Raw genomic sequence first — 26484 nt, forward strand, 5'->3', positions numbered from 1 at the left:
TCTACCCTCTATTCCCTCTATCCCCTCCCCTCTCCCCTCTCCCCTCTCCCCTCTATCCCCTCTATCCCCTCCCCCTCCCCTCTCCCCTCTCCCCTCTCCCCTCTCCCCTCTCTACCCCCTCCCCTCTCTACCCTCTATCCCCTCTATCCCCTCTATCCCCTCTATCCCCTCCCCTCTCCCCTCTCCCCTCTCTACCCCCTCCCCTCTCTACCCCCTCCCCTCTCTACCCTCTATTCCCTCTATCCCCTCTATCCCCTCCCCTCTCCCCTCTCCCCTCTCCCCTCTATCCCCTCTATCCCCTCCCCCTCCCCTCTCTACCCTCTATTCCCTCTACCCCCTCCCCTCTCTACCCTCTATTCCCTCTACCCCCTCCCCTCTCTATCCCCTCCCCCTCCCCTCTCTTCTCTCTACCTCTGAAGTCAGTGCTGTCTGTCTGTCTGTGGCTTTGACAGAGTGCTTTGAACTGAGAGCTGATATTTTACAGATTGACCAGGGTGCAGGAGGACACTGGAGCGAACATTGACCAGGGTGCAGGAGGGCACTGGAGCGAACATTAACCAGGGTGCAGGAGGACACTGGAGCGAACATTAACCAGGGTGCAGGAGGACACTGGAGCGAACATTAACCAGGGTGCAGGAGGACACTGGAGCGAACATTAACCAGGGTGCAGGAGGACACTGGAGCGAACATTAACCAGGGTGCAGGAGGACACTGGAGCGAACATTAACCAGGGTGCAGGAGGACACTGGAGCGAACATTGACCAGGGTGCAGGAGGACACTGGAGCGAACATTAACCAGGGTGCAGGAGGACACTGGAGCGAACATTAACCAGGGTGCAGGAGGACACTGGAGCGAACATTAACCAGGGTGCAGGAGGACACTGGAGCGAACATTAACCAGGGTGCAGGAGGACACTGGAGCGAACATTAACCAGGGTGCAGGAGGACACTGGAGCGAACATTGACCAGGGTGCAGGAGGACACTGGAGCGAACATTAACCAGGGTGCAGGAGGACACTGGAGCGAACATTGACCAGGGTGCAGGAGGACACTGGAGCGAACATTGACCAGGGTGCAGGAGGACACCATCTCCTGTGTGAGATCTGAACTGGTCGTCGAGTATCCAGAACTTCTTGGTAGGAGTGAGCTAAAAGAGGAATTCTCCGAACAGGTGATGCGACCTCTACCTTTTGATAAATGATTCTAAACACAGATCAAACAGAAATTAGATATTATTTTCACCTTTATTTACCTGATTTAGATCCAGTAAATAAATGTTTTTTGTCTCAATTTGATTGGAACATGAATTTGAAAAAAATATTATAGAACAAAAATTTTAACATCCTTTTTCCACTATTGCTTATTTTAGATCAGGGCAGTGGACTTGCTGCGGTACTTGTGCAGAATGACGGACAGCCCCGTGGAGACCGGTCCGAGCAGCCTCCTTCCCCTGGCCGAAATGGACCTCTCAGGCTTACTGTGTAACCGGTCAGCCTCTCTGGAGGACCAGGATGTTCAGGGACCCCCGGTGCTGGTGGATGCCTGGCTAGTGCCCACCCTGTTCAGCCTCATCATGCTGGTCGGCCTGGTGGGAAACTCTCTGGTCATCCACGTTATCACCAGGCACCAGCAGATGAGGACTGTCACCAACTTCTATATAGGTACTGTTCTGTACGTCAACTCTGTTATGTCAACTCAGTTATGTCAACTCTGTTACGTCAACTCTGTTACGTCAACTCTGTTATGTCAACTCTGTTACGTTAACTCTGTTATGTCAACTCTGTTACGTCATCTTTGTTATGTCAACTCTGTTACGTCAACTCTGTTACATCAACTTTGTTACGTCAACTCTGTTATGTCAACTCTGTTATTTTAACTCAGTAATGGCAACTCTAACATCAACTCTGTTATGTCATCACTGTTATGTCAACTCTTATGTCAACTCTTATGTCAACTCTGTTATGTCAACTCTGTTATGTCAACTCTGTTATGTCAACTCTGTTATGTCAACTGTTACATCACCTCTGTTATGTCAACTCTGTTATGTCAACTCCGTAATGGCAACTGTTACATCAACTCTGTTACGTCCTCACTGTTATGTCAACTCTGTTATGTCAACTCTGTTATGTCAACTCAGTAATGGCAACTGTTACGTCATTTCTGTTACGTCAACCCTGTTATGTTAACTCTGTTATGTCATCTTTGTTATGTCAACTCTGTTACGTCATCTCTGTTACGTCAACTCTGTTACGTCAACTCTGTTACGTCAACTCTGTTATGTCAACCCTGTTATGATAACTCTGTTACATCATCTTTGTTATGTCAACTCTCTTACATCAACTCTCTTACATCAACTCTGTTATATCAACTCTGTTACGTCAAATCTGTTATGTCAACACTTATGTCAACTCTGTTACGTCAACTCTGTTATGTTAACTCAGTAACGGCAACTCTTACATCAACTCTCTTACATCAACTCTGTTATGTCAACTCTGCTACGTCAACTCTGTTATGTCAACTCTGTTATGTTAACTCTGTTACATCATCTTTGTTATGTCAACTCTCTTACGTCAACACTGTTACGTCAACTCTGTTATGTCAACTCTGTTATGTCAACTCTGTTATGTCAACTCTGTTACGTCAACTCTGTTATGTCAACTCTGTTATGGCAACTCTTACATCAACACTGTTACGTCAACTCTGTTACGTCAACTCTGTTACGTCAACTCTGTTATGTCAACTCAGTAATGGCAACTCTTACATAAACTCTGTTATGTCAACTCTGTTATGTCAACTCTGTTACGTCATCTCTGTTACGTCATCTCTGTTACATCATCTCTGTTATGTCAACTCTGTTATGTTAACTCAGTAATGGCAACTATTACATCAACTCTGTTACGTCATCACTGTTATGTCAACTCTTATGTCAACTCTGTTATGTCAACTCAGTAATGGCAACTGTTATGTCATTTCTGTTATGTCAACTGTGTCACATTACCTCTGTTACGTCATCTCTGTTACGTCAACCCTGTTATGTTAACTCTGTTATGTCATCTTTGTTATGTCAACTCTGTTACGTCAACTCTGTTACGTCAACTCTGTTATGTCAATTCTGTGACCATGCTGTTATATCAACCTCTACTACGTGTCTGTACTCTTTGTGCCGTGTCCCTGCAGTGAAACAAAGACATCTTGTTCCTGGTGTGTTGTGTCCCCTTCAACGCTACCCTCTACCCTCTAACATCTCTGTCCTGTGTCCCTGGCTACCCTCTACCCTCTACCCTCTCTGTCCTCTGTCCCTGGCTAACCTCTAACCTCTCTGTCCTGTGTCCCTGGCTACCCTCTACCCTCTACCCTCTAACCTCTAACCTCTACCCTCTACCCTCTACCCTCTACCCTCTACCATCTACCCTCTACCCTCTAACCTCTACCATCTACCCTCTACCCTCTAACCTCTACCCTCTACCCTCTACCCTCTACCCTCTACCATCTACCCTCTACCCTCTAACCTCTAACCTCTACCCTCTACCCTCTACCATCTACCCTCTACCCTCTAACCTCTACCCTCTAACCTCTACCCTCTAACCTCTACCCTCTACCCTCTACCCTCTACCCTCTACCCTCTACCCTCTACCCTCTCTGTCCTGTGTCCCTGGCTACCCTCTACCCTCTACCCTCTACCCTCTCTGTCCTGTGTCCCTGGCTACCCACCCTCTACCCTCTAACCTCTACCCTCTACCCTCTACCCTCGCTGTCCTGTGTCCCTGGCTAACCTCTAACCTCTATTCTCTACCCTCTACCCTCTACCCTCTACCCTCTCTGTCCTGTGTCCCTGGCTAACCTCTAACCTCTACCCTCTAACCTCTCTGTCCTGTGTCCCTGGCTAACCTCTAACCTCTACCCTCTACCCTCTCTGTCCTGTGTCCCTGGCTAACCTCTAACCTCTACCCTCTAACCTCTCTGTCCTGTGTCCCTGGCTAACCTCTAATCTCTACCCTCTACCCTCTACCCTCTAACTTCTAACCTCTCTGCCCTGTGTCCCTGGCTAACCTCTAACCTCTACCCTCTAACCTCTCTGTCCTGTGTCCCTGGCTACCCTCTACCCTCTAACCTCTACCCTCTACCCTCTACCCTCTACCCTCTAACCCCTACCCTCTAACCTCTAACCTCTACCCTCTAACCTCTACCCTTTACCCTCTAACCCCTACCCTCTAACCTCTACCCTTTACCCTCTACCCTCTAATTTCTAACCTCTCTGTCCTGTGTCCCTGGCTACCCTCTACCCTCTAACCCCTACCCTCTAACCTCTAACCTCTAACCCCTACCCTCTAACCTCTAACCTCTACCCTGTCTGTCCAGTGAACCTGGCCACCACAGACATAATGTTCCTGGTGTGTTGTGTTCCCTTCACCGCTACCCTGTACCCCCTGCCAAGCTGGGTGTTCGGAGATTTCATGTGCCGTCTGGTCAGCTACCTACAACAGGTGGGTCACACACACACAAACCACAGACTGCCAGCCGGTCAGCTACCTGCAACAGGTGGGTCACCTGGAAGACACACACAGGGGTCAGAGTTGGACTCAGCAGGGTCTGTATCTGTTTTGTCTAAACATAGAAGCTCAAAGGTGATATTTGTGCTTTTAACTAAATTATTGTAAAAATGCAATATTGATTAGTGTGTGTTCCAGGCCACCTGTATAACTGTGTTGCAGGTATCATCCCAGGCAACCTGATTAACTGTGTTCCAGGTATCAGCCCAGGCGACCTGTGTACCTGTATAACTGTGTTCCAGGTATCAGCCCAGGTGACCTGTGTACCTGTATCTCTGTGTTCCAGGTGACAGCCCAGGTGACCTGTGTACCTGTATCTCTGTGTCCCAGGTGACAGCCCAGGCGACCTGTATAACTGTGTTCCAGGTGACAGCCCAGGCGACCTGTATAACTGTGTTCCAGGCGACCTGTGTACCTGTATCTCTGTGTTCCAGGTATCAGCCCAGGTGACCTGTGTACCTGTATAACTGTGTTCCAGGTATCAGCCCAGGTGACCTGTGTACCTGTATCTCTGTGTTCCAGGTGACAGCCCAGGTGACCTGTGTACCTGTATCTCTGTGTCCCAGGTGACAGCCCAGGTGACCTGTATAACTGTGTTCCAGGTGACAGCCCAGGCGACCTGTATAACTCTATCTGCTATGAGTGTTGACCGTTGCTACGTGACCGTCTACCCTCTACAGTCTCTACGCCACCGCACCCCTCGCATGGCCGTGACGATCTCTGTTTCCATCTGGATAGGTACACACACCACACCACACACACACACACACACACACACACACACACACACCACACACACCACACACACACACACACGCACACACACACACACACACACCACACACACACACACACACACACACACACACACACACACACACCACACACACCACACACACACACACACACACACACACACACACACAAACACCACACCACACACACCACACACACACACACACACACACACACACACACACACACACACACACACACACACCACACACACACACCACACACACACACACACACACACACACACACACACACACACACACACACACACACACACCACACTACACACACCACACCACACACACACACACACACACACACACACCACACTACACACACCACACACCACAACACACACACACACACACACACACACACACACACCACACACCACAATACACACTACACACACCACACTACACACACCACACCACACCACACCAAACACACCACACACACACACCACACTACATACCACACTACATACCACACACACACACACACACCACACACACACCACACACACCACACTACACACACACTACACACCACACTACCACACCACACTACACACCACACTACACACTACACACCACACACACCACACACACACACACACACACACCACACACCACACACTACACCACACTACACACTACCACACAACACACTACACACTACACACCACACTACCACACCACACTACCACACCACACCACACACACCACACTACCACACCACACACACCACACCACCACACACTACCACACTACACACACTACCACACTACACACTACACACCACACACTACCACACCACACTACCACACCACACACACCACTACACACCACCACACACCACACCACACCACACCACACACCACACCACACTACACACTACACACCACACTACCACACCACACACACCACACCACACACACCACACCACACCACACCACACACCACACCACACTACACACCACACTACCACACCGCACCACACCACACCACACACCACACCACACACACCACACTACACACTACACACTACACACCACCACACACCACACCACACACACCACACCACACACACCACACTACACACTACACACCACACCACCACACACCACCACACCACACCACCACACACCACACCACACCCCACACACCACACTACACACCACACTACCACACCACACACACCACACCACACACACCACACCACACCACACACACCACACTACACACTACACACCACACCACCACACACCACACCACACCCCACACACCACACCCCCACACCACACTACCACACCACACCACCACACCACACACCACACCACACCACCACACCACACACCACACCACACACCACACCACACCACACACACCACACCACACTACCACACCACACCACACCACACTACACACACCACACTACACACCACACTACACACCACCACAAACCACACACTACACCGCACACACACACCACACCACACCACACACCACACACACACACACACCACACCACACCACACACCACACACACACACCACACCACCACACACCACACCACACCACCACAAACCACACACTACACCGCACAACACCACCACACCACCACACCACACCACACACTACCACACCACACACACCACACCACACCACACACCACACCACACACACCACACACCACACCACACACCACACACCACACCACCACACCACACCACACACACCACACCACACCACACACCACACCACACACACCACACCACACACACCACACCACACCACACACCACACCACACACACCACACCACCACACACCACACATCACACCACCATCTCTCTATATCTATATATCTATATATCTCTCTGTCTCCATCTCTTCCTATCTCTATCTTTCTATCTCTCTATCGCTCTATCTCTCTATCTATATCTCTCTATCTCTATATATCTCTCTGTCTCCATCTCTCTATATCTATATCTCTATATCTCTCCATCTCTATTTCTCCATCTCTATCTCTCTATATCTCTCAATCTCTGTCCCTCTATCTCTCGTTATCTATCTCTCCATCTCTATCTCTACATCTCATCTCTCCATCTACATCTCTCTATATTTCTATATCTCTTTCTATCTCTCCATCTCTATATCTATCACTTCATCTCTATATCTCTCCATCTCTTTCTCTCTATCTCCCCATCTCTATATCCAATTCAAGGGGCTTTATTGACATGGGAAACATATGTTAACATTGCCAAAGCAAGTGAGGTAGATAATATACAAAAGTGAAATAAACAATAAAAATTAACAGTAAACATTACACTCACAGAAGTTTCAAAAGAATAAAGACATTACAAATGTCATATTATGTCTATATACAGTGTTGTAATGATGTACAAACGGTTAAAGTACAAAAGGGAAAATGAATAAACATAAATATGGGTTGTATTTTTACAATGGTGTTTGTTCTTCACTGGTTGACCTTTTCTTGTGGCAACAGGTCACACATCTTGCTGCTGTGATGGACACTGTGGTATTTCACCCAGTAGATATGGGAGTTTATCACAATTGGGTTTGTTTTGAATTCTTTGTGGATCTGTGTAATCTGAGGGAAATATATGTCTCTAATATGGCCATACATTTGGCAAGAGGTTAGGAAGTGCAGCTCAGTTTCCACCTCATTTTGTGGGCAGTGTTGCACATAGCCTGTCTTCTCTTGAGAGCCAGGTCTGCCTACGGCGGCCTTTCTCAATAGCAAGGCTATGCTCACTGAGTCTGTATATAGTCAAAGCTTTCCTTAAGTTTGGGTCAGTCACAGTGGTCAGGTATTCTGCCACTGTGTACTCTCTGTTTAGGGCCAAATAGCATTCCAGTTTGCTCTGTTTTTTTTGTAAATTCTTTCCAGTGTGTCAAGTAATTATCTTTTTGTTTTCTAATGATTTGGTTGGGTCTAATTGTGTTGCTGTCCTGGGGCTCTGTGGGGTCTGTTTGTGTTTGTGAACAGAGCCCCAGGACCAGCTTGCTTAGGGGACTCTTCTCCAGGTTCATCTCTCTGTAGGTGATGGCTTTGTTATGGAAGATTTGGGAATCACTTCCTTTTAGGTGGTTGTAGAATTTAACGGCTCTTTTCTGGATTTTGATAATTAGCGGGTATCGGCCTAATTCTGCTCTGCATGCATTATTTGGTGTTTTACGTTGTACACTGAGGATATTGTTGCAGAATTCTGCATGTAGAGTCTCAATTAGGTGTTTGTCCCATGTTGTGAATTCTTGGTTGGTGAGCGGACCCCAGACCTCACAACCATAAAGGGCAATAGGCTCTATAACTGATTCAAGTATTTTTAGCCAGATCCTAACTGGTATGTTGAATTATATGTTCCTTTTGATGGCATAGAAGGCCCTTCTTGCCTTGTCTCTCAGCTCGTTCACAGCTTTGTGGAAGTTACCTGTGGCGCTGATGTTTAGGCCGAGGTATGTATAGTTTTTTGTGTGCTCTAGGGAAACGGCGTCTAGATGGAATTTGTATTTGTGGTCCTGGCGACTGAACCTTTTTTGGAACACCATTATTTTGGTCTTACTGAGATTTACTGTCAGGGCCCAGGTCTGTCAGGGCCCAGGTCTGTCAGGGCCCAGGTCTGACAGAATCTGTGCAGAAGATCTAGGTGCTACTGTAGGCCCTCCTTGGTTGGGGACAGAAGCACCAGATCATCAGCAAACAGTAGACATTTGACTTCAGGTTCTAGTAGGGTGAGGCCGGGTGCTGCAGACTGTTCTAGTGCCCTCACCAATTCGTTGATATCTCTCCATCTCCATCTCTCCATCCATCTCCATCTCTCTCTCCATCTCTATATCTCTCCATCTCTCTCTCCATCTCTATATCTCTATTTCTCTCTCTCTATATCGCTCCATCTCCATCTCTCCATCTCCATCTCTATCTCTCCATCTCTCTCATCTCCATTTGGAAAATAATTATCCGATTACAGCCAATTAGCATGCTTATCGCAAAAACCATTCCACTACCACTGCATTGGTTGACATGACTGACCAGTGGTTCAATGCTATGGATAATGGCACGTTTGTGGGTGTACTATTTTTAGATTTCAGTGCAGCATTTGATTTAGTGGATCATGAAATAATTTTAACAAAATTAATGCATTATGGTTTTAAGGAGGTAGCATTGAATTGGGTACAGTCATATCTAACTGATAGGAAACAGTCCACCTATATCAATGTGTTGTTTTCTTCCCCTCGTGTGTTAAACTGTGGAATACCGCAGGGCAGCTGCCTTGGGCCACTTCTTAACTTTATATATACCAACGACATTCCTTATGCCTTATCTGTAACTCAAGCTACTATATTTGCAGATGATTTATACAGCAAGACAATCGGTTCAACAGGTACAGCAAGCTTTACTTTTATTTTATTTATTTCACCTTTATTTAACCAGGTAGGCAAGTTGAGAACAAGTTCTCATTTACAACTGCGACCTGGCCAAGATAAAGCAAAGCAGTTCGACAACATACAACAACACAGAGTTACACATGGAGTAAAACAAACATACAGTCAATAATACAGTAGAAAAATATGTCTATACAATGTGAGCAAATGAGGTGAGATAAGGGAGGTAAAGGCAATAAATAGGCCATGGTGGCAAAGTAAATACAATATAGCAAGTAAAACACTGGAATGGTAGATTTACATTGGATGAATGTGCAAAGTAGAAATACTGGGGTGCAAAAGAGCAAAATAAATAAATAAATACAGTAGGGGAAGAGGTAGTTGTTTGGGCTATTTATAGATGGGCTATGTACAGGTGCAGTGATCTGTGAGCTGCTCTGACAGCTGGTGTTTAAAGCTAGTGAGGGAGATAAGTGTTTCCAGTTTCAGAGATTTTTGTAGTTCGTTCCAGTCATTGGCAGCAGAGAACTGGAAGGAGAGGCGGCCAAAGGAGGAATTGGCTTTGTGGGTGACCAGTGAGATATACCTGCTGGAGCGCGTGCTACGGGTGGGTGCTGCTATGGTGACCAGCGAGCTGAGATAAGGGGGGGCTTTACCTAGCAGGGTCTTGTAGATGACCTGGAGCCAGTGGGTTTGACGACAAGTATGAAGCGAGGGCCAGCCAACGAGAGTGTACAGGTCGCAGTTGTGGGTAGTGTATGGGGCTTTGGTGACAAAACGGATGGCACTGTGATAGACTGCATCCAATTTATTGAGTAGGGTATTGGAGGCTATTTTGTAAATGACATCGCCGAAATCGAGGATCGGAGGATGGTCAGTTTTACACAGGGTATGTTTGGCAGCATGAGTGAATGATGCTTTTTTTGCGAAATACGAAGCCAATTCTAGATTTAACTTTGGATTGGAGATGTTTGATGTGAGTCTGGAAGGAGAGTTTACAGTCTAACCAGACACCTAGGTATTTGTAGTTGTCCACATATGTCTACAGAATGGTGTCGTCTGCGTAGAGGTGGATCAGAGACTCACCAGCAGCAAGAGCGACATCATTGATGTATACAGAGAAAAGAGTCGGCCCGAGAATTGAACCCTGTGGCACCCCCATAGAGACTGCCAGAGGTCCGGACAGCAGGCCCTCCGATTTGACACACTGAACTCTATCTGAGAAGTAGTTGGTGAACCAGGCGAGGCAATCATTTGAGAAACCAAGGCTGTTGAGTCTGCCGATGATGATGTGATGATTGACAGAGTCGAAAGCCTTGGCCAGGGCAATGAATACGGCTGCACAGTATTGTTTCTTATCGATGGCGGTTATGATGTCGTTTAGGACCTTTAGCGTGGCTGAGGTGCACCCATGACCAGCTCTGAAACCAGATTGCATAGCGGAGAAGGTGGGATTCGAAATGGTCGGTAATCTGTTTGTTAACTTGGCTTTCGAAGACCTTAGAAAGACAGGGTAGGATAGATATAGGTCTGTAGCAGTGTGGGTCAAGAGTGTCCCCCCCCCTTTGAAGAAGGGGATGACCGCAGCTGCTTTCCAATCTTTGGAAATCTCAGACGACACGAAAGAGAGGTTGAACAGGCTAGTAATAGGGGTTGCAACAATTTCGGCAGATCATTTTAGAAAGAAAGGGTTCAGATTGTCTAGCCCGGCTGATTTGTAGGGGTCCAGATTTTGCGGCTCTTTCAGAACATCAGCTGACTGGATTTGGGAGAAGGAGAAATGGGGAAGGCTTGGGCGAGTTGCTGTGGGGGGTACAGTGCTGTTGATAGGGGTAGGGGTGGCCAGGTGGAAAGCATGGCCAGCCGTAGAGAAATGCTTATTGAAATTCTCAATTATAGTGGGCTTATCGGTGGTGACAGAGTTTCCTATCCTCAGTGCAGTGGGCAGCTGGGAGGAGGTGCTCTTATTCTCCATGGACTTTACAATGTCCCAGAACTTTTTTGAGTCTGTGTTGCAGGAAGCAAATTTCTGCTTGAAAACTGCCTGTGTATATTGGTTTCTAACTTCCCTGAAAAGTTGCATATCACGGGGGCTGTTCGATGCTAATGCAGAACTCCACAGGATGTTTTTGTGTTGGTTAAGGGCAGTCAGTTCTGGAGAGAACCAAGGGCTATATCTGTTCCTGGTTGTAAATTTCTTGAATGGGGCAATGCTTATTTAAGATGGTGAGGAAGGCATTTAAAATTTTTAAAAAAAAAACAGGCATCCTCTACTGACAGGATGAGGTCAATATCCTTCCAGGATACCCGGGCCAGGTTGATTACAAGGAGATTTGGAGAATATCAGGGAGTGGGTTTGCCAGAACAAACTTGTTTTAAACACCAAGAAAACCAAGGTTATGTTGGAAAAGGCCAAAACAGCATGTATAATCAGAAGGATAGCTAAATATTTACCAGGAAAAGTTCTTCAGCAAATAACACAAGCATTAATTGAGAATCAGGTGAACTACTGTTCTGAGGTCTGGGGAAATGCATCATCAAGTGAAGTTAGGAGGCTGCAGATTGCACAGAACAAAGCAGCAAGGATTGTTTTTACGGTGGTTCTTCTGTTGCAGTCATACGCAAATGTTCTTGGTTGGTCATCAATCGACAAGATAATTGAAAAAAACATGCTTATTTTATTTCATAATATACATCATTTAAAACGGCCAAGTTCTATTCACAACGGTAATCAGTTGGTAAGAGACAGACATTCCGTAAATACCAGGAATAGATTGTCCGCCATCTATGCGTTATCCAGACAGAAAAGAGAAATGGGCAAAAGAACATTTCGATTTAGAGCAATAAAGAAATGGAATAAATTAACTGAGCAAACCAGAAACCTTTTCAATATATACCATTTAAACATTATTTTAAAACCATTGAAATATAATACATAGAAATGTTGTGGGACTATAGTAGATGAAGAATCAATATTTTTTTTATTTAGTTTTTATTGGGTCATTATGTTAGTAAATTATGTATGTTTGTAATAGTGTGTTAAATGTGAAAATGTGTTCGTATTATAAATTGTATTTTAATGTTTAAGGACTCTTGGAAGATTAGTCCAAATGGGGACTAAAAGAGATCCAAATCAAATCAAATCTATTTATTCTTCTCTATCCCCCATCTCTTCTTCTCCATCTCGCCATCTCTAATCTCTATTTCTCCATCTCCATCTCTATCTCTATCTATCCTGCTCTCCATCTCTATCCCCCCATCTCTTCTTCTTCTTCTCTATCTCACCATCTCTATCTCTATATCTCCATATCTCCATCTCTATCTTTCCATCTCCATCTCTCCTGCTCTCTGTCTATCCTGCTCTCCATCTCTCCATCTCTCTCTCTCGCCATCTCTCCACCTCTCCACCCTCTATCTCTCCATCTCCATTTCTCTCATCTCTCCACCTCTCCATCTGTATCTCTCCATCTCTATCTCTCCATCTCTCATCTCTATCTCTCCCTCTATATCTCTCCATCTCCACTTCTTCATCTCTATCTCTCCACCTCTCCACCTCTCCATCTCTCCATATCCACCTCTCCATCTCCATATCTCTCCATCTCCCATCTCTATCTCTCCACCTCTCCACCTCTCCACCTCTCCATCTCTCCATATCCACCTCTCCATCTCCATATCTCTCCATCTCCCATCTCTATCTCTCCACCTCTCCACCTCTCCATCTCTCCATATTCACCTCTCCACCTCTCCATCTCTCCATATCCACCTCTCCATCTCTATCTCTCCACCTCTCCATCTCTCCATATCCCCCAGGTTCTCTCCTGCTGTCAGTGCCAATAGCTTTGTACCAGCGTTTAGAGGAAGGCTGTTGGTTCGGTCCCCAGACCTACTGCAGCGAAGCGTTTCCTTCAGCCCGCCTCCAGAGAGCGTTTATCCTTTACAGCTTCCTGGCTGTCTACCTGTTACCTCTCATCACCATCTGCTTCTGTTACGCCTTCATGATCAAACGCATGGGACAGCCCTCGGTACAGCCCACCGACAACAACTACCAGGTAGTTAGACAACACACCCTGTCCAGAACCAAATCAAATCAAATCAAATCAAATCAAATGTATTTATATAGCCCTTCGTACATCAGCTGATATCTCAAAGTGCTGTACAGAAACCCAGCCTAAAACACCCAAACAGCAAGCAATGCATGTGAAAGAAGCACGGTGGCTAGGAAAAACTCCCTAGGAAAAACTCCCTAGAAAGGCAAAAAACCTAGGAAGAAACCTAGAGAGGAACCAGGCTATGAGGGGTGGCCAGTCCTCTTCTGGCTGTGCCGGGTGGAGATTATAACAGAACATGGTCAAGATGGTCAACATGGTCAAGAACATGGTCAAGAAGCCCATCCCTAATCGTACCCTAACCTTAAACCCTAACCCCTCTAGGTGACAGCCCAAGCAGAACATGGTCAAGAACCCCATCCCTAATCGTACCCTAACCCCTAACCCCTACCCCCTCTAGGTGACAGCCCAAGCAGAACGTGGCGCGACAGTCAGGTCTCGTGTGTCTAGAATGGTGATAGTGATGGTGGTTCTGTTTACGGTGTGCTGGGGACCCATCCAGATCTGCATCCTGCTCCAGGCCTTCGGACCGCACCTGCGCTCCTACGCACTGTACAAGGTAACTCTGTCTGTCTGTCTGCCCTATGCACTGTACAAGGTAACTCTGTCTGTCTGTCTGTCTGCCCTACGCACTCTACAAGGTAACTCTGTCTGTCTGTCTGTCTGTCTGTCTGCCCTATACACTCTACAAGGTAACTCTGTCTGTCTGTCTGTCTGTCTGTCTGTCTGTCTGTCTGCCCTATGCACTCTACAAGGTAACTCTGTCTGTCTGTCTGCCCTACGCACTCTACAAGGTAACTCTGTCTGTCTGTCTGCCCTACACACTCTACAAGGTAACTCTGTCTGTCTGTCTGCCCTACGCACTCTACAAGGTAACTGTCTGTCTGCCCTATGCACTCTACAAGGTAACTCTGTCTGTCTGTCTGTCTGTCTGTCTGTCTGTCTGTCTGTCTGTCTGTCTGTCTGTCTGTCTGTCTGTCTGTCTGTCTGTCTGTCTGTCTGTCTGCCCTACTCCAATATTCCGCCATATTCCAAATGCAATCTACACACCCTTCTCCTTTAGTCAACCTCACCAGTTCCCACGAGAGTTATCTTATTGCCTGTTCATATAGCTATTCTGTGGTAACCAACCATCTGTCATCACAGTGGACAAATAACAGGCTTGAGGTTAACTCCCTTTAGCGTCTCGTCAATTCAGGAAGTACACAGAAATTCCAATTCCAATTATTTTCAATGCGTTTCAATTACATAAAATGTGGAGTTAGAATTTGAATTTGGTTTATTTTCTGAATACATTGGAATTTCAATGGAATTGACCCCAACCCTGGCAGGCTCTGAACAGAGATGGTGGAGCTCTGAACAGAGATGGTGGAGCTCTGAACAGAGATGGTGGAGCACTGAACAGAGATGGTGGAGCTCTGAACAGAGATGGTGGAGCACTGAACAGAGATGGTGGAGCACTGAACAGAGATGGTGGAGCACTGAACAGAGATGATGGAGCACTGAACAGAGATGGTGGAGCACTGAACAGAGATGGTGGAGCACTGAACAGAGATGGTGGAGCTCTGAACAGAGATGGTGGAGCTCTGAACAGAGATGGTGGAGCTCTGAACAGAGATGGTGGAGCACTGAACAGAGATGGTGGAGCTCTGAACAGAGATGGTGGAGCACTGAACAGAGATGGTGGAGCACTGCATCTTCAATACATTGATCCAAGATGGCGTAGTAGTCGGACGTGTGTGTTTGTCTTATCCCGTGTAAATAGCCAGTCTTTTTCATATTTATCTTAATCTCACTTTCTATCTACGAACTAAATATACTTTCCTGCAACCCGCCTCACCCAATGCGGATCTGCTATTGTTATTCCTTATAACTGGAACTTCCATCAGGAGCTAGCCAGCTAACTAGCTACTAGTCTTTGTTAGCCACGGCAAGCAGTCTTCACCTTTTTCTGTCACCAGCCAGCCTTAGCTCGAACAATATCTGCCAGTCTGCACAGCGCAATATCAACCCAGAGCATATCGGACTGCTTCTCTCTACCACGTCACCGGATTCCTGCCGCTCTGGATCATTACACCGGATCATCGCAGCTAGCTAGCTGCAAACGAGTGGCTACTGTTAGCTAATGCCTCTGTCCCGAAGCAAGCACCAGCTAGCCTTGAGCTAGCCTCGAGCTAGGCCCATATACCAGCTAATTCTAGGGCTACAACTGGCCTGGACCCTTTATTGTCGACACGGAGCCCCGCCGATCCATCACGACTGGACTGCCGACGTGATCACCCGATGTGGTCTTAACAGGCTATTCTGTTACGATGTCGCCAAAGAACCATCTACTAGCCCCGGCCCGCTAGCTTTCTGAACGCCGTGTCCCCTGCTCGCCTAGCGTATTAGTGACTACCGAACAGCACCCTGACTCACCTATTGCTGCTCTTTTGACACTATGATCACTCAGCTACACAGCTGATGCCCCCTGGACTGTTTCAATAACACGGTACCTCATTTTGTTTACCTGTTGGCCCCAACCTCAAACTCAGGTTCTGTATGTACCTAACTAACCCGCTCTGCCCATTCATCGCCATTTACCCGTTGTTGTCTTAACTCTCCTGATCAACACCTGTGATTGCTTTATGCCTCTCTCTAATGTCAATATGCCTTGTCTATTGCTGTCTTGGCTAGTTCTTATTGTTTTATTTCACTGTAGAGCCCTCAGTCCCGCTCAACATGCCTTAGATAGCTCTTTTGTCCCACCCCACACACATGCGGAGACCTCACCTGGCTTAACTGGGGCCTCCAGAGACAAAAACTCTCTCATCATCACTCAACACCTAGATTTACCTCCACTGTACTCACATCCTACCATACCATTGTCTGTACATTATGCTCTGAATCTATTCTACCGCGCCCAGAAATCTGCTCCTTTTTATCCCCCGTCCCAATGCACTAGACGACCAGTTCTTATAGCCTTTAGCCGTACCCTCATCCTACTCCTCCTCTGTTCCTCTGGTGATGTAGAGGTTAACCCAGGCCCTGTAGCCCCCAGTTCCACTCCCATTCCCCAGGCGCTCTCTTTTGATGACTTCTGTAACCGTAAAAGCCTTGGTTTCATGCATGTTAACATTAGAAGCCTCCTCCCTAAGTTTGTTTTATTCACTGCTTTAGCACACTCTGCCAACCTTGATGTCCTAGCAGTGTCTGAATCCTGGCTTAGGAAGACCACCAAAAATTCTGAAATTTCCATCCCCAACTACAACATTTTCCACCAAGATAGAACTGCCGAAGGGGGCGGAGTTGCAATCTACTGCAGAGATAGCCTGCAGAGTTCTGTCTTACTATCCAGGTCTGTACCCAAACAGTTCGAGCTTCTACTTTTGAAAATCCACCTTTCCAGAAACAAGTCTCTCACTGTTGCTGCTTGTTATAGACCCCCCTCACCCCCAATCTGTGCCCAGGACACCATATGTGAATTAATTGCCCCCCCCATTTATCTTCAGAGTTTGTACTGTTAGGTGACCTAAACTTGGATATGCTTAACACCCGGGCCGTCCTACAATCTAAGCAAGATGCCTTCAATCTCACACAAATTATCAAGGAACCTACCAGGTACAACCCTAAATCCATAAACACGGGCACCCTCATAGATATTATCCTGACCAACCTGCCCTCTAAATACACCTCTGCTGTCTTCAACCAGGATCTCAGTGATCACTGCCTCATTGCCTGCGTCCGTAATGGGTGTGCGGTCAAACGACCACCCCTCATCACTGTCAGACGCTCCCTAAAACACTTCAGCGAGCAGGCCTTTCTAATCGACCTGGCCCGGGTATCCTGGAAGGATATTGACCTCATCCCGTCAGTAGAGGATGCCTGGTTATTCTATAAAAGTGCTTTCCTCACCAACTTAAATAAGCATGCCCCATAAAAAAAAAAAAATGGAACTAAGAACAGATATAGCCCTTGGTTCACTCCAGACTTGACTGCTCTTGACCAGCACAAAAACATCCTGTGGCGTACTGCATTAGCATCGAACAGCCCCCGCGATATGCAACTTTTCAGGGAAGTTAGGAAACAATATACACATTTACATTTACATTTAAGTAATTTAGCAGACGCTCTTATCCAGAGCGACTTACAAATTGGTGCATTCACCTTATGATATCCAGTGGAACAACCACTTTACAATAGTGCATCTAAATCTTTTAAGGGGGGGGGGGGTTAGAAGGATTACTTTATCCTATCCTAGGTATTCCTTAAAGAGGTGGGGTTTCAGGTGTCTCCGGAAGATGGTGATTGACTCCGCTGTCCTGGCGTCGTGAGGGAGCTTGTTCCACCATTGGGGTGCCAGAGCAGCGAACAGTTTTGACTGGGCTGAGCGGGAACTGTGCTTCCTCAGAGGTAGGGGGGCCAGCAGGCCAGAGGTGGATGAACGCAGTGCCCTTGTTTGGGTGTAGGGCCTGATCAGAGCCTGAAGGTATGGAGGTGCCAATCCCTTCACAGCTCCGTAGGCAATCACCATGGTCTTGTAGCGGATGCGAGCTTCAACTGGAAGCCAGTGGAGTGTGCGGAGGAGCGGGGTGACGTGAGAGAACTTGGGAAGGTTGAACACCAGACGGGCTGCGGCGTTCTGGATGAGTTGTAGGGGTTTAATGGCACAGGCAGGGAGCCCAGCCAACAGCGAGTTGCAGTAATCCAGACGGGAGATGACAAGTGCCTGGATTAGGACCTGCGCCGCTTCCTGTGTGAGGCAGGGTCGTACTCTGCGAATGTTGTAGAGCATGAACCTACAGGATCGGGTCACCGCCTTGATGTTAGTGGAGAACGACAGGGTGTTGTCCAGGATCACGCCAAGGTTCTTAGCACTCTGGGAGGAGGACACAAGGGAGTTGTCAACCGTGATGGCGAGATCATGGAACGGGCAGTCCTTCCCCGGGAGGAAGAGCAGCTCCGTCTTGCCGAGGTTCAGCTTGAGGTGGTGATCCGTCATCCACACTGATATGTCTGACAGACATGCAGAGATGCGATTCGCCGCCTGGTTATCAGAAGGGGGAAAGGAGAAGATTAATTGTGTGTCGTCTGCATAGCAATGATAGGAGAGACCATGTGAGGATATGACAGAGCCAAGTGACTTGGTGTATAGCGAGAATAGGAGAGGGCCTAGAACAGAGCCCTGGGGGACACCAGTGGTGAGAGCGCATGGTGCGGAGACAGATTCTCGCCACGCCACCTGGTAGGAGCGACCTGTCAGGTAGGACGCAATCCAAGCGTGGGCCGCGCCGGAGATGCCCAACTCGGAGAGGGTGGAGAGGAGGATCTGATGGTTCACAGTATCAAAGGCAGCAGATAGGTCTAGAAGGATGAGAGCAGAGGAGAGAGAGTTAGCTTTAGTACACAAAAGTACAACTTTTATACACAGGCAGTTAGGAAAGGCTAGCATTTTCAAGCAGAAATTTGCATCCTGGAGAATAAGAGTGTCTCCTTATTTATTAAATGTTTTACTCCCCATACCTGCTTTGTCTCTCCAGCGTCATTCCATGTGACAGAATGCAGCAGCCTCCCATGTGACAGAATGCAGCAGCCTTCATACGAAGCATCGGGAAGTATTGGCGTTCCGGTTGGTATGGTGACATCGGCTCTGGGTTGCGGCCGATGGAACCGGGGGTGCCTAGCCAGCTCGTTGGGCTTCCTCGCCCTAGCTGGCTCGAGAGGTTTCCCAGCCCCGGTTGGCTCGCATGGTGCCCATCCCACGTCGGGCGTCAGCCGGATCGTCTGTTCTTGTTCGCCCAGCCGGTCCAGGAGTTTTTTGTTTTGTTGGTGACGTCGGGGTGGATTTCGCCGCCGATGGAACCGGGGGTGCCATCCCACATCACTCTCCGCCGGATCATCGGGCTCCCTCTCTGCAGAGGTATCGTCAGGCTCCCATGCCTCAGCCGGCTCGCCAGGCTGTCACGCTCCTGCCAGTTCGTCGGGCTTCCACGCCCCAACCGGCTTGCCCAGCGCCCATGTCTCGGCCGGTTCGCCCAGGTGGGACGCCGAGTGGCGCCCCAAGAGGGGGAGGTACTGTCACGTCTGCTCCCGCTCTTCCCTCCCCCTGGCGCTTGAGGGCGCCAGCTTGCCCTGCATCACACACTCCTGCCATCCATCACGCACACCTGCCTTCCCTCGTCATGCGCATCAGCGTTATTGGACTCACCTGGACTCACTTATGACCTGTTAATTTCCTCCCCTATATTTGTCAGTTCCCCAGCTCTATTATTTTTGTATTTTGTATCAGTTTGCTGACGCTGTTCCTGTCTCGTTCCATGTCCGTTATTTAATAAATGTTTTACTCCCCGTGCCTGCTTCATCTCTCCAGCGTCATCACATGTGACAAAGAGCACCTCCTTCAGCTGCCCACTGCACTGAGGCTAGGAAACACTGTCACCACCGATAAATCTATGATAATCGAGAATTTCAATAAGCATTTTTCTACGGCTGGCCATGCTTTCCACCTGGCTACCTCTACCCCGGTCAACAGCTCTGCACCCCCCACAGCAACTTGCCCAAGCCTCCCCCACTTCTCCTTCACCCAAATCCAGATAGCTGATGTTCTGAAAGAGCTGCAAAACCTGGACCCCTACAAATCTGCCGGGCTAGACAATCTGGACCCTATCTTTCTAAAATTATCCGCCGCAATTGTTGCAACCCCTATTACTAGCCTGTTCAACCTCTCTTTCGTATCGTCTGAGATCCTTAAAGATTGGAAAGCTGCTGCGGTCATCCCCCTCTTCAAAGGGGGAGACACTCTAGACCCAAACTGTTACAGCCCTATATCTATCCTACCCTGCCTTTCTAAAGTCTTCGAAAGCCAAGTTAACATCAGATCCCCAACCATTTCGAATCCCACTCTAACTTCTCTGCTATGCAATCTGGTTTCTGAGCTGGTCATGGGTGCACCTCAGCCACACCATAGATAAAAGACAGTTCTGTGCAGCCATCTTCATCGACCTGGTCAAGGCTTTCGACTCTGTCAATCACCGCATTATTATTGGCAGACTCAACAGCCTTGGTTTCTCAAATGACTGCCTTGCCTGGTTCACCAACTACTTCTCAGATAGAGTTCAGTGTGTCAAATCGGAGGGCCTGTTGTCCGGACCTCTGGCAGTCTCTATGGAGGTGCCACAGGGTTCAAGTCTCTTCTCTGTATACATCAATGATGTCGCTCTTGTTGCTGGGGATTCTCTGATCCACCTCTACGCAGACGACACCATTCTGTACGCTTCTGGCCCTTCTTTGGACACTGTGCTAACAAACTTCCAGACGAGCTTCAATGCCATACAACTCTCCTTCCGTGGCCTCCAACTGCTCTTAAATACAAGTAAAACTAAATGCATGCTATTCAACTGATCGCTGCCTGCACCTGCCCGCCCATCCAGCATCACTACTCTGGACTGTTCTGACTTAGAATATGTGGACAACTACAAATACCTAGGTGTCTGGTTAGACTGTAAACTCTCCTTCCAGACTCACATTAAGCATCTCCAAACCAAAATAAAATCTAGAATCGGCTTCCTATTTCCCAACAAAGCATCCTTCACTCATGCTGCCAAACATACCCTCGTAAAACTGACTATCCTTCCAATCCTTGACTTCGGCGATGTAATTTACAAAATAGCCTCCAACACTCTACTCAGCAAATTGGATGCAGTCTATCACAGTGCCATCCGTTTTGTCACCAAAGCCCCATATACTACCCACCACCTGTATGCTCTCGTTGCCTGGCCCTCATTTCATATTCACCGCCAAACCCACTGGCTTCAGGTAATTTATAAGTCTTTGCTAGGTAAAGCCCCGCCTTATCTCAGCTTCACTGGTCACCATAGCAGCACCCACCCGTAGCACGCACTCCAGTAGGTATATTTCATTGGTCACCCACAAAGCCAACACCTCCTTTGGCCACCTTTCCTTCCAGTTCTCTGCTGCCAATGACTGGAACGAATTGCAAAAATCACTGAAGCTGGAGTCTTATGTCTCCCTCACTAGCTTTAAGCACCAGCTATCAGAGCAGCTTACCGATCACTGCACCTGTACATAGCCCATCTGTAAATAGCCCATCCAACTACCTCATCCCCAAATTCTTATTTTATTTTTTGCTCCTTTGCACCCCAGAATCTCTACTTGCACATTCATCTTCTGCACATCTATCATTCCAGTGCTAATGCTAAATTGTAATTATTTCGCCACTATGGCCTATTTATTGCCTTACCTCCCCAATCTTACTACATTTGCACACACTGTATATAGATATTTCTATTGTGTTATTGACTGTATGTTTGTTTATCCCATGTGTAACTCTGTGTTGTTTGTGTCACACTGCTTTGCTTTATCTTGGCCAGGTCGCAGTTGTAAATGAGAACTTGTTCTCAACTAGCCTACCTGGCTAAATAAATGTGAAATGAAAAATATGCACGTGTAAATAAAGCTGGTTTTGTTTTGATTTGATTTATAACGTGTAAATAAAGTGCTGTTTTTGTTTTTGTTTTGATTGCCAGGTGAAGATCTGGGCCCACTGCATGTCCTACTCCAACTCTTCTGTCAACCCTCTGGTCTACGCTTTCATGGGCAACAACTTCAGAAAGGCCTTTAAAAATGCCTTCCCCTCTGTCTTCAGCCCACAGGGCCGAGGGAGGGGCAGGGTGGGGGAGGCAGGGAGGGAGGGGGGGGAGACAGAATGCCAGGCCCCCAACGTGGACACAGAGATGCACTTTCTTTCATCTGGGACCTGAAGGCCAGCAGGGCAAATGTCTCATTATTTATTTACAGCTGTGTGTGCGTCCGTTAGCTAATGCCTTTTCGTGATCTCGGAGACTGAGTTCCCAATGTGTCATGTGACTTCTGTAACTCATGTAATATGTCATTCTATGTCTTTTGTGGTAGACAAAAACAAAAAGATAATTACTTGACACATTGGAAAGTATTAAACAAAAAAAACAGAGCAAACTAGAATGTTATTTGGCCCTAAACAGAGAGAACACAGTGGCAGAATACCTGACCACTGGGACTGACTCAAACTTAAGGAAAGCTTTGACTATGTACAGACTCAGTGAGCATAGCCTTGCTATTGAGAAAGGCCGCCGTAGGCAGACCTGGCTCTCAAGAGAAGACAGGCTATGTGCACACTGCCCACAAAATGAGGTGGAAACTGAGCTGCACTTTATAACCTCCTGCCAAATGTATGACCATATTAGAGACACATATTTCCCTCAGATTACACAGATACACAAAGAATTAGAAAACAAACCCAATTTTGATAAACTCCCATATCTACTGGGTGAAATACCACAGTCTGCCATCACAGCAGCAAGATGTGTGACCTGTTGCCACAAGAAAAGGGCAACCAGTGAAGAACAAACACCCTTGTAAATACAACCCATATTTATGTTTATTTATTTTCCCTTTTGTACTTTAACCATTTGTACATCGCTACAACACTGTATATAGACATAATATGACATTTGAACTTTTGTGTAATGTTTACTATTATTTATTTATTGTTTATTTCACTTTTGTTTATTATCTATGTCACTTGCTTGTAAACATATTATTGGCAATGTAAACATATTTCCCGTGCCAATAAAGCCCCTTAAATTGAAATTGAGAGACTTTTTACTTTTTGTCTTTCTTTAATGATAAAACGAGGATGTATGAAAATCTCACCACCCCCCCTTTATATCCCCTGTGCTGCGTACTCACCCCCCCTTTATATCCCCTGTGCTGCGTACTCGCCCCCCCACCCCCCCTTTATATCCCCTGTGCTGCGTACTCACCTCGCCCCCCACCCCCCCTTTATATCCCGTGCTGCGTACTCACCCCCCCACCCCCCCTTTATATCCCCTGTGCTGCGTACTCACCTCGCCCCCCCTTTATATCCCCTGTGCTGCATACTCACCCCCCCACCCCACCTTTATATCCCCTGTGCTCCACATTGACTCTGTACCAGTACCCCCTGTATATAACCTCCACATTGACTCTGTACCGGTACCCCCTGTATATAGCCTCCACATGGACTCTGTACCGGTACCCCCTGTATATAGCCTCCACATTGTCTCTGTACCGGTACCCCCTGTATATAGCCTCCACATTGACTCTGTACCGGTACCACCTGTATATAGCCTCCACATTGACTCTGTACCGGTACCCCCTGTATATAGCCTCCACATTGACTCTGTACCGGTACCCCCTGTATATAACCTCCACATTGACTCTGTACCGGTACCCCCTGTATATAGCCTCCACATTGACTCTGTACCGGTACCCCCTGTATATAGCCTCCACATTGACTCTGTACCGGTACACCCTGTATATAGCCTCCACATTGACTCTGTACCGGTATCCCCTGTACATAGCCTCCACATTGACTCTGTACCGGTACCCCCTGTATATAGCATCCACATTGACTCTGTACCGGTACCCCCTGTATATAGCCTCCACATTGACTCTGTACCGGTACCCCCTGTATATAGCCTCCACATTGACTCTGTACCGGTACCCCCTGTATATAGCCTCCACATTGACTCTGTACCGGTACCCCCTGTATATAGCCTCCACATTGACTCTGTACCGGTACCCCCTGTATATAGCCTCCACATTGACTCTGTACCGGTACACCCTGTATATAGCCTCCACATTGACTCTGTACCGGTATCCCCTGTACATAGCCTCCACATTGACTCTGTACCGGTACCCCCTGTATATAGCCTCCACATTGACTCTGTACCGGTACCCCCTGTATATAGCCTCCACATTGACTCTGTACCGGTACCCCCTGTATATAGCCTCCACATTGACTCTGTACCGGTACCCCCTGTATATAGCCTCCACATTGACTCTGTACCGGTACCCCCTGTATATAGCCTCCACATTGACTCTGTACCGGTACCCCCTGTATATAGCCTCCACATTGACTCTGTACCGGTACCCCCTGTATATAGCCTCCACATTGACTCTGTACCGGTACCCCCTGTATATAGCCTCCACATTGACTCTGTACCGGTACCCCCTGTATATAGCCTCCACATTGACTCTGTACCGGTACCCCCTGTATATAGCCTCCACATTGACTCTGTACCGGTACCCCCTGTATATAGCCTCCACATTGACTCTGTACCGGTACCCCCTGTATATAGCCTCCACATTGACTCTGTACCGGTACCCCCTGTATATAGCCTCCACATTGACTCTGTACCGGTACCCCCTGTATATAGCCTCCACATTGACTCTGTACCGGTACCCCCTGTATATAGCCTCCACATTGACTCTGTACCGGTACCCCCTGTATATAGCCTCCACATTGACTCTGTACCGGTACCCCCTGTATATAGCCTCCACATTGACTCTGTACCGGTACCCCCCTGTATATAGCCTCCACATTGACTCTGTACCGGTACCCCCTGTATATAGCCTCCACATTGACTCTGTACCGGTACCCCCTGTATATAGCCTCCACATTGACTCTGTACCGGTACCCCCTGTATATAGCCTCCACATTGACTCTGTACCGGTACCCCCTGTATATAGCCTCCACATTGACTCTGTACCGGTACCCCCTGTATATAGCCTCCACATTGACTCTGTACCGGTACCCCCTGTATATAGCCTCCACATTGACTCTGTACCGGTACCCCCCCTGTATATAGCCTCCACACTGACTCTGTACCGGTACCCCCCCTGTATATAGCCTCCACACTGACTCTGTACCGGTACCCCCCCTGTATATAGCCTCCACATTGACTCTGTACCGGTACCCCCTGTATATAGCCTCCACATTGACTCTGTACCGGTACCCCCTGTATATAGCCTCCACATTGACTCTGTACCGGTACCCCCTGTATATAGCCTCCACATTGACTCTGTACCGGTACCCCCTGTATATAGCCTCCACATTGACTCTGTACCGGTACCCCCTGTATATAGCCTCCACATTGACTCTGTACCGGTACCCCCTGTATATAGCCTCCACATTGACTCTGTACCGGTACCCCCTGTATATAGCCTCCACATTGACTCTGTACCGGTACCCCCTGTATATAGCCTCCACATTGACTCTGTACCGGTACCCCCTGTATATAGCCTCCACATTGACTCTGTACCGGTACCCCCTGTATATAGCCTCCACATTGACTCTGTACCGGTACCCCCTGTATAAAGCCTCCACATTGACTCTGTACCGGTACCCCCCTGTATATAGCCTCCACATTGACTCTGTACCGGTACCCCCTGTATATAGCCTCCACATTGACTCTGTACCGGTACCCCCTGTATATAGCCTCCACATTGACTCTGTACCGGTACCCCCTGTATATAGCCTCCACATTGACTCTGTACCGGTACCCCCTGTATATAGCCTCCACATTGACTCTGTACCGGTACCCCCTGTATATAGCCTCCACATTGACTCTGTACCGGTACCCCCTGTATAAAGCCTCCACATTGACTCTGTACCGGTACCCCCCTGTATATAGCCTCCACATTGACTCTGTACCGGTACCCCCTGTATATAGCCTCCACATTGACTCTGTACCGGTACCCCCTGTATATAGCCTCCACATTGACTCTGTACCGGTAACCCCTGTATATAGCCTCCACATTGACTC

At 47.7% G+C, this 26484-nt stretch overlaps 1 protein-coding gene across 1 annotated transcript; it reads left to right on the top strand.

The window, feature by feature from the left end:
- Positions 1 to 1405: 1405 nt before the first annotated feature.
- Positions 1406 to 22617, top strand: LOC106586006 (G-protein coupled receptor 54). The gene is made up of 6 exons (XM_045706884.2): positions 1406 to 1661; positions 4360 to 4484; positions 5153 to 5288; positions 13563 to 13801; positions 14259 to 14417; positions 22384 to 22617. The coding sequence occupies exons 1-6, from the start codon at positions 1406 to 1408 to the stop codon at positions 22615 to 22617; spliced, it is 1149 nt and encodes a 382-aa protein (XP_045562840.2).
- The last annotated feature ends 3867 nt before the right edge of the window (positions 22618 to 26484 follow it).

The sequence above is a fragment of the Salmo salar genome, chromosome 24, assembly GCF_965601325.2.
Source record: "Salmo salar chromosome 24, fSalSal1, whole genome shotgun sequence".
In the NCBI taxonomy this organism is placed as follows: Eukaryota; Metazoa; Chordata; class Actinopteri; order Salmoniformes; family Salmonidae; genus Salmo; species Salmo salar.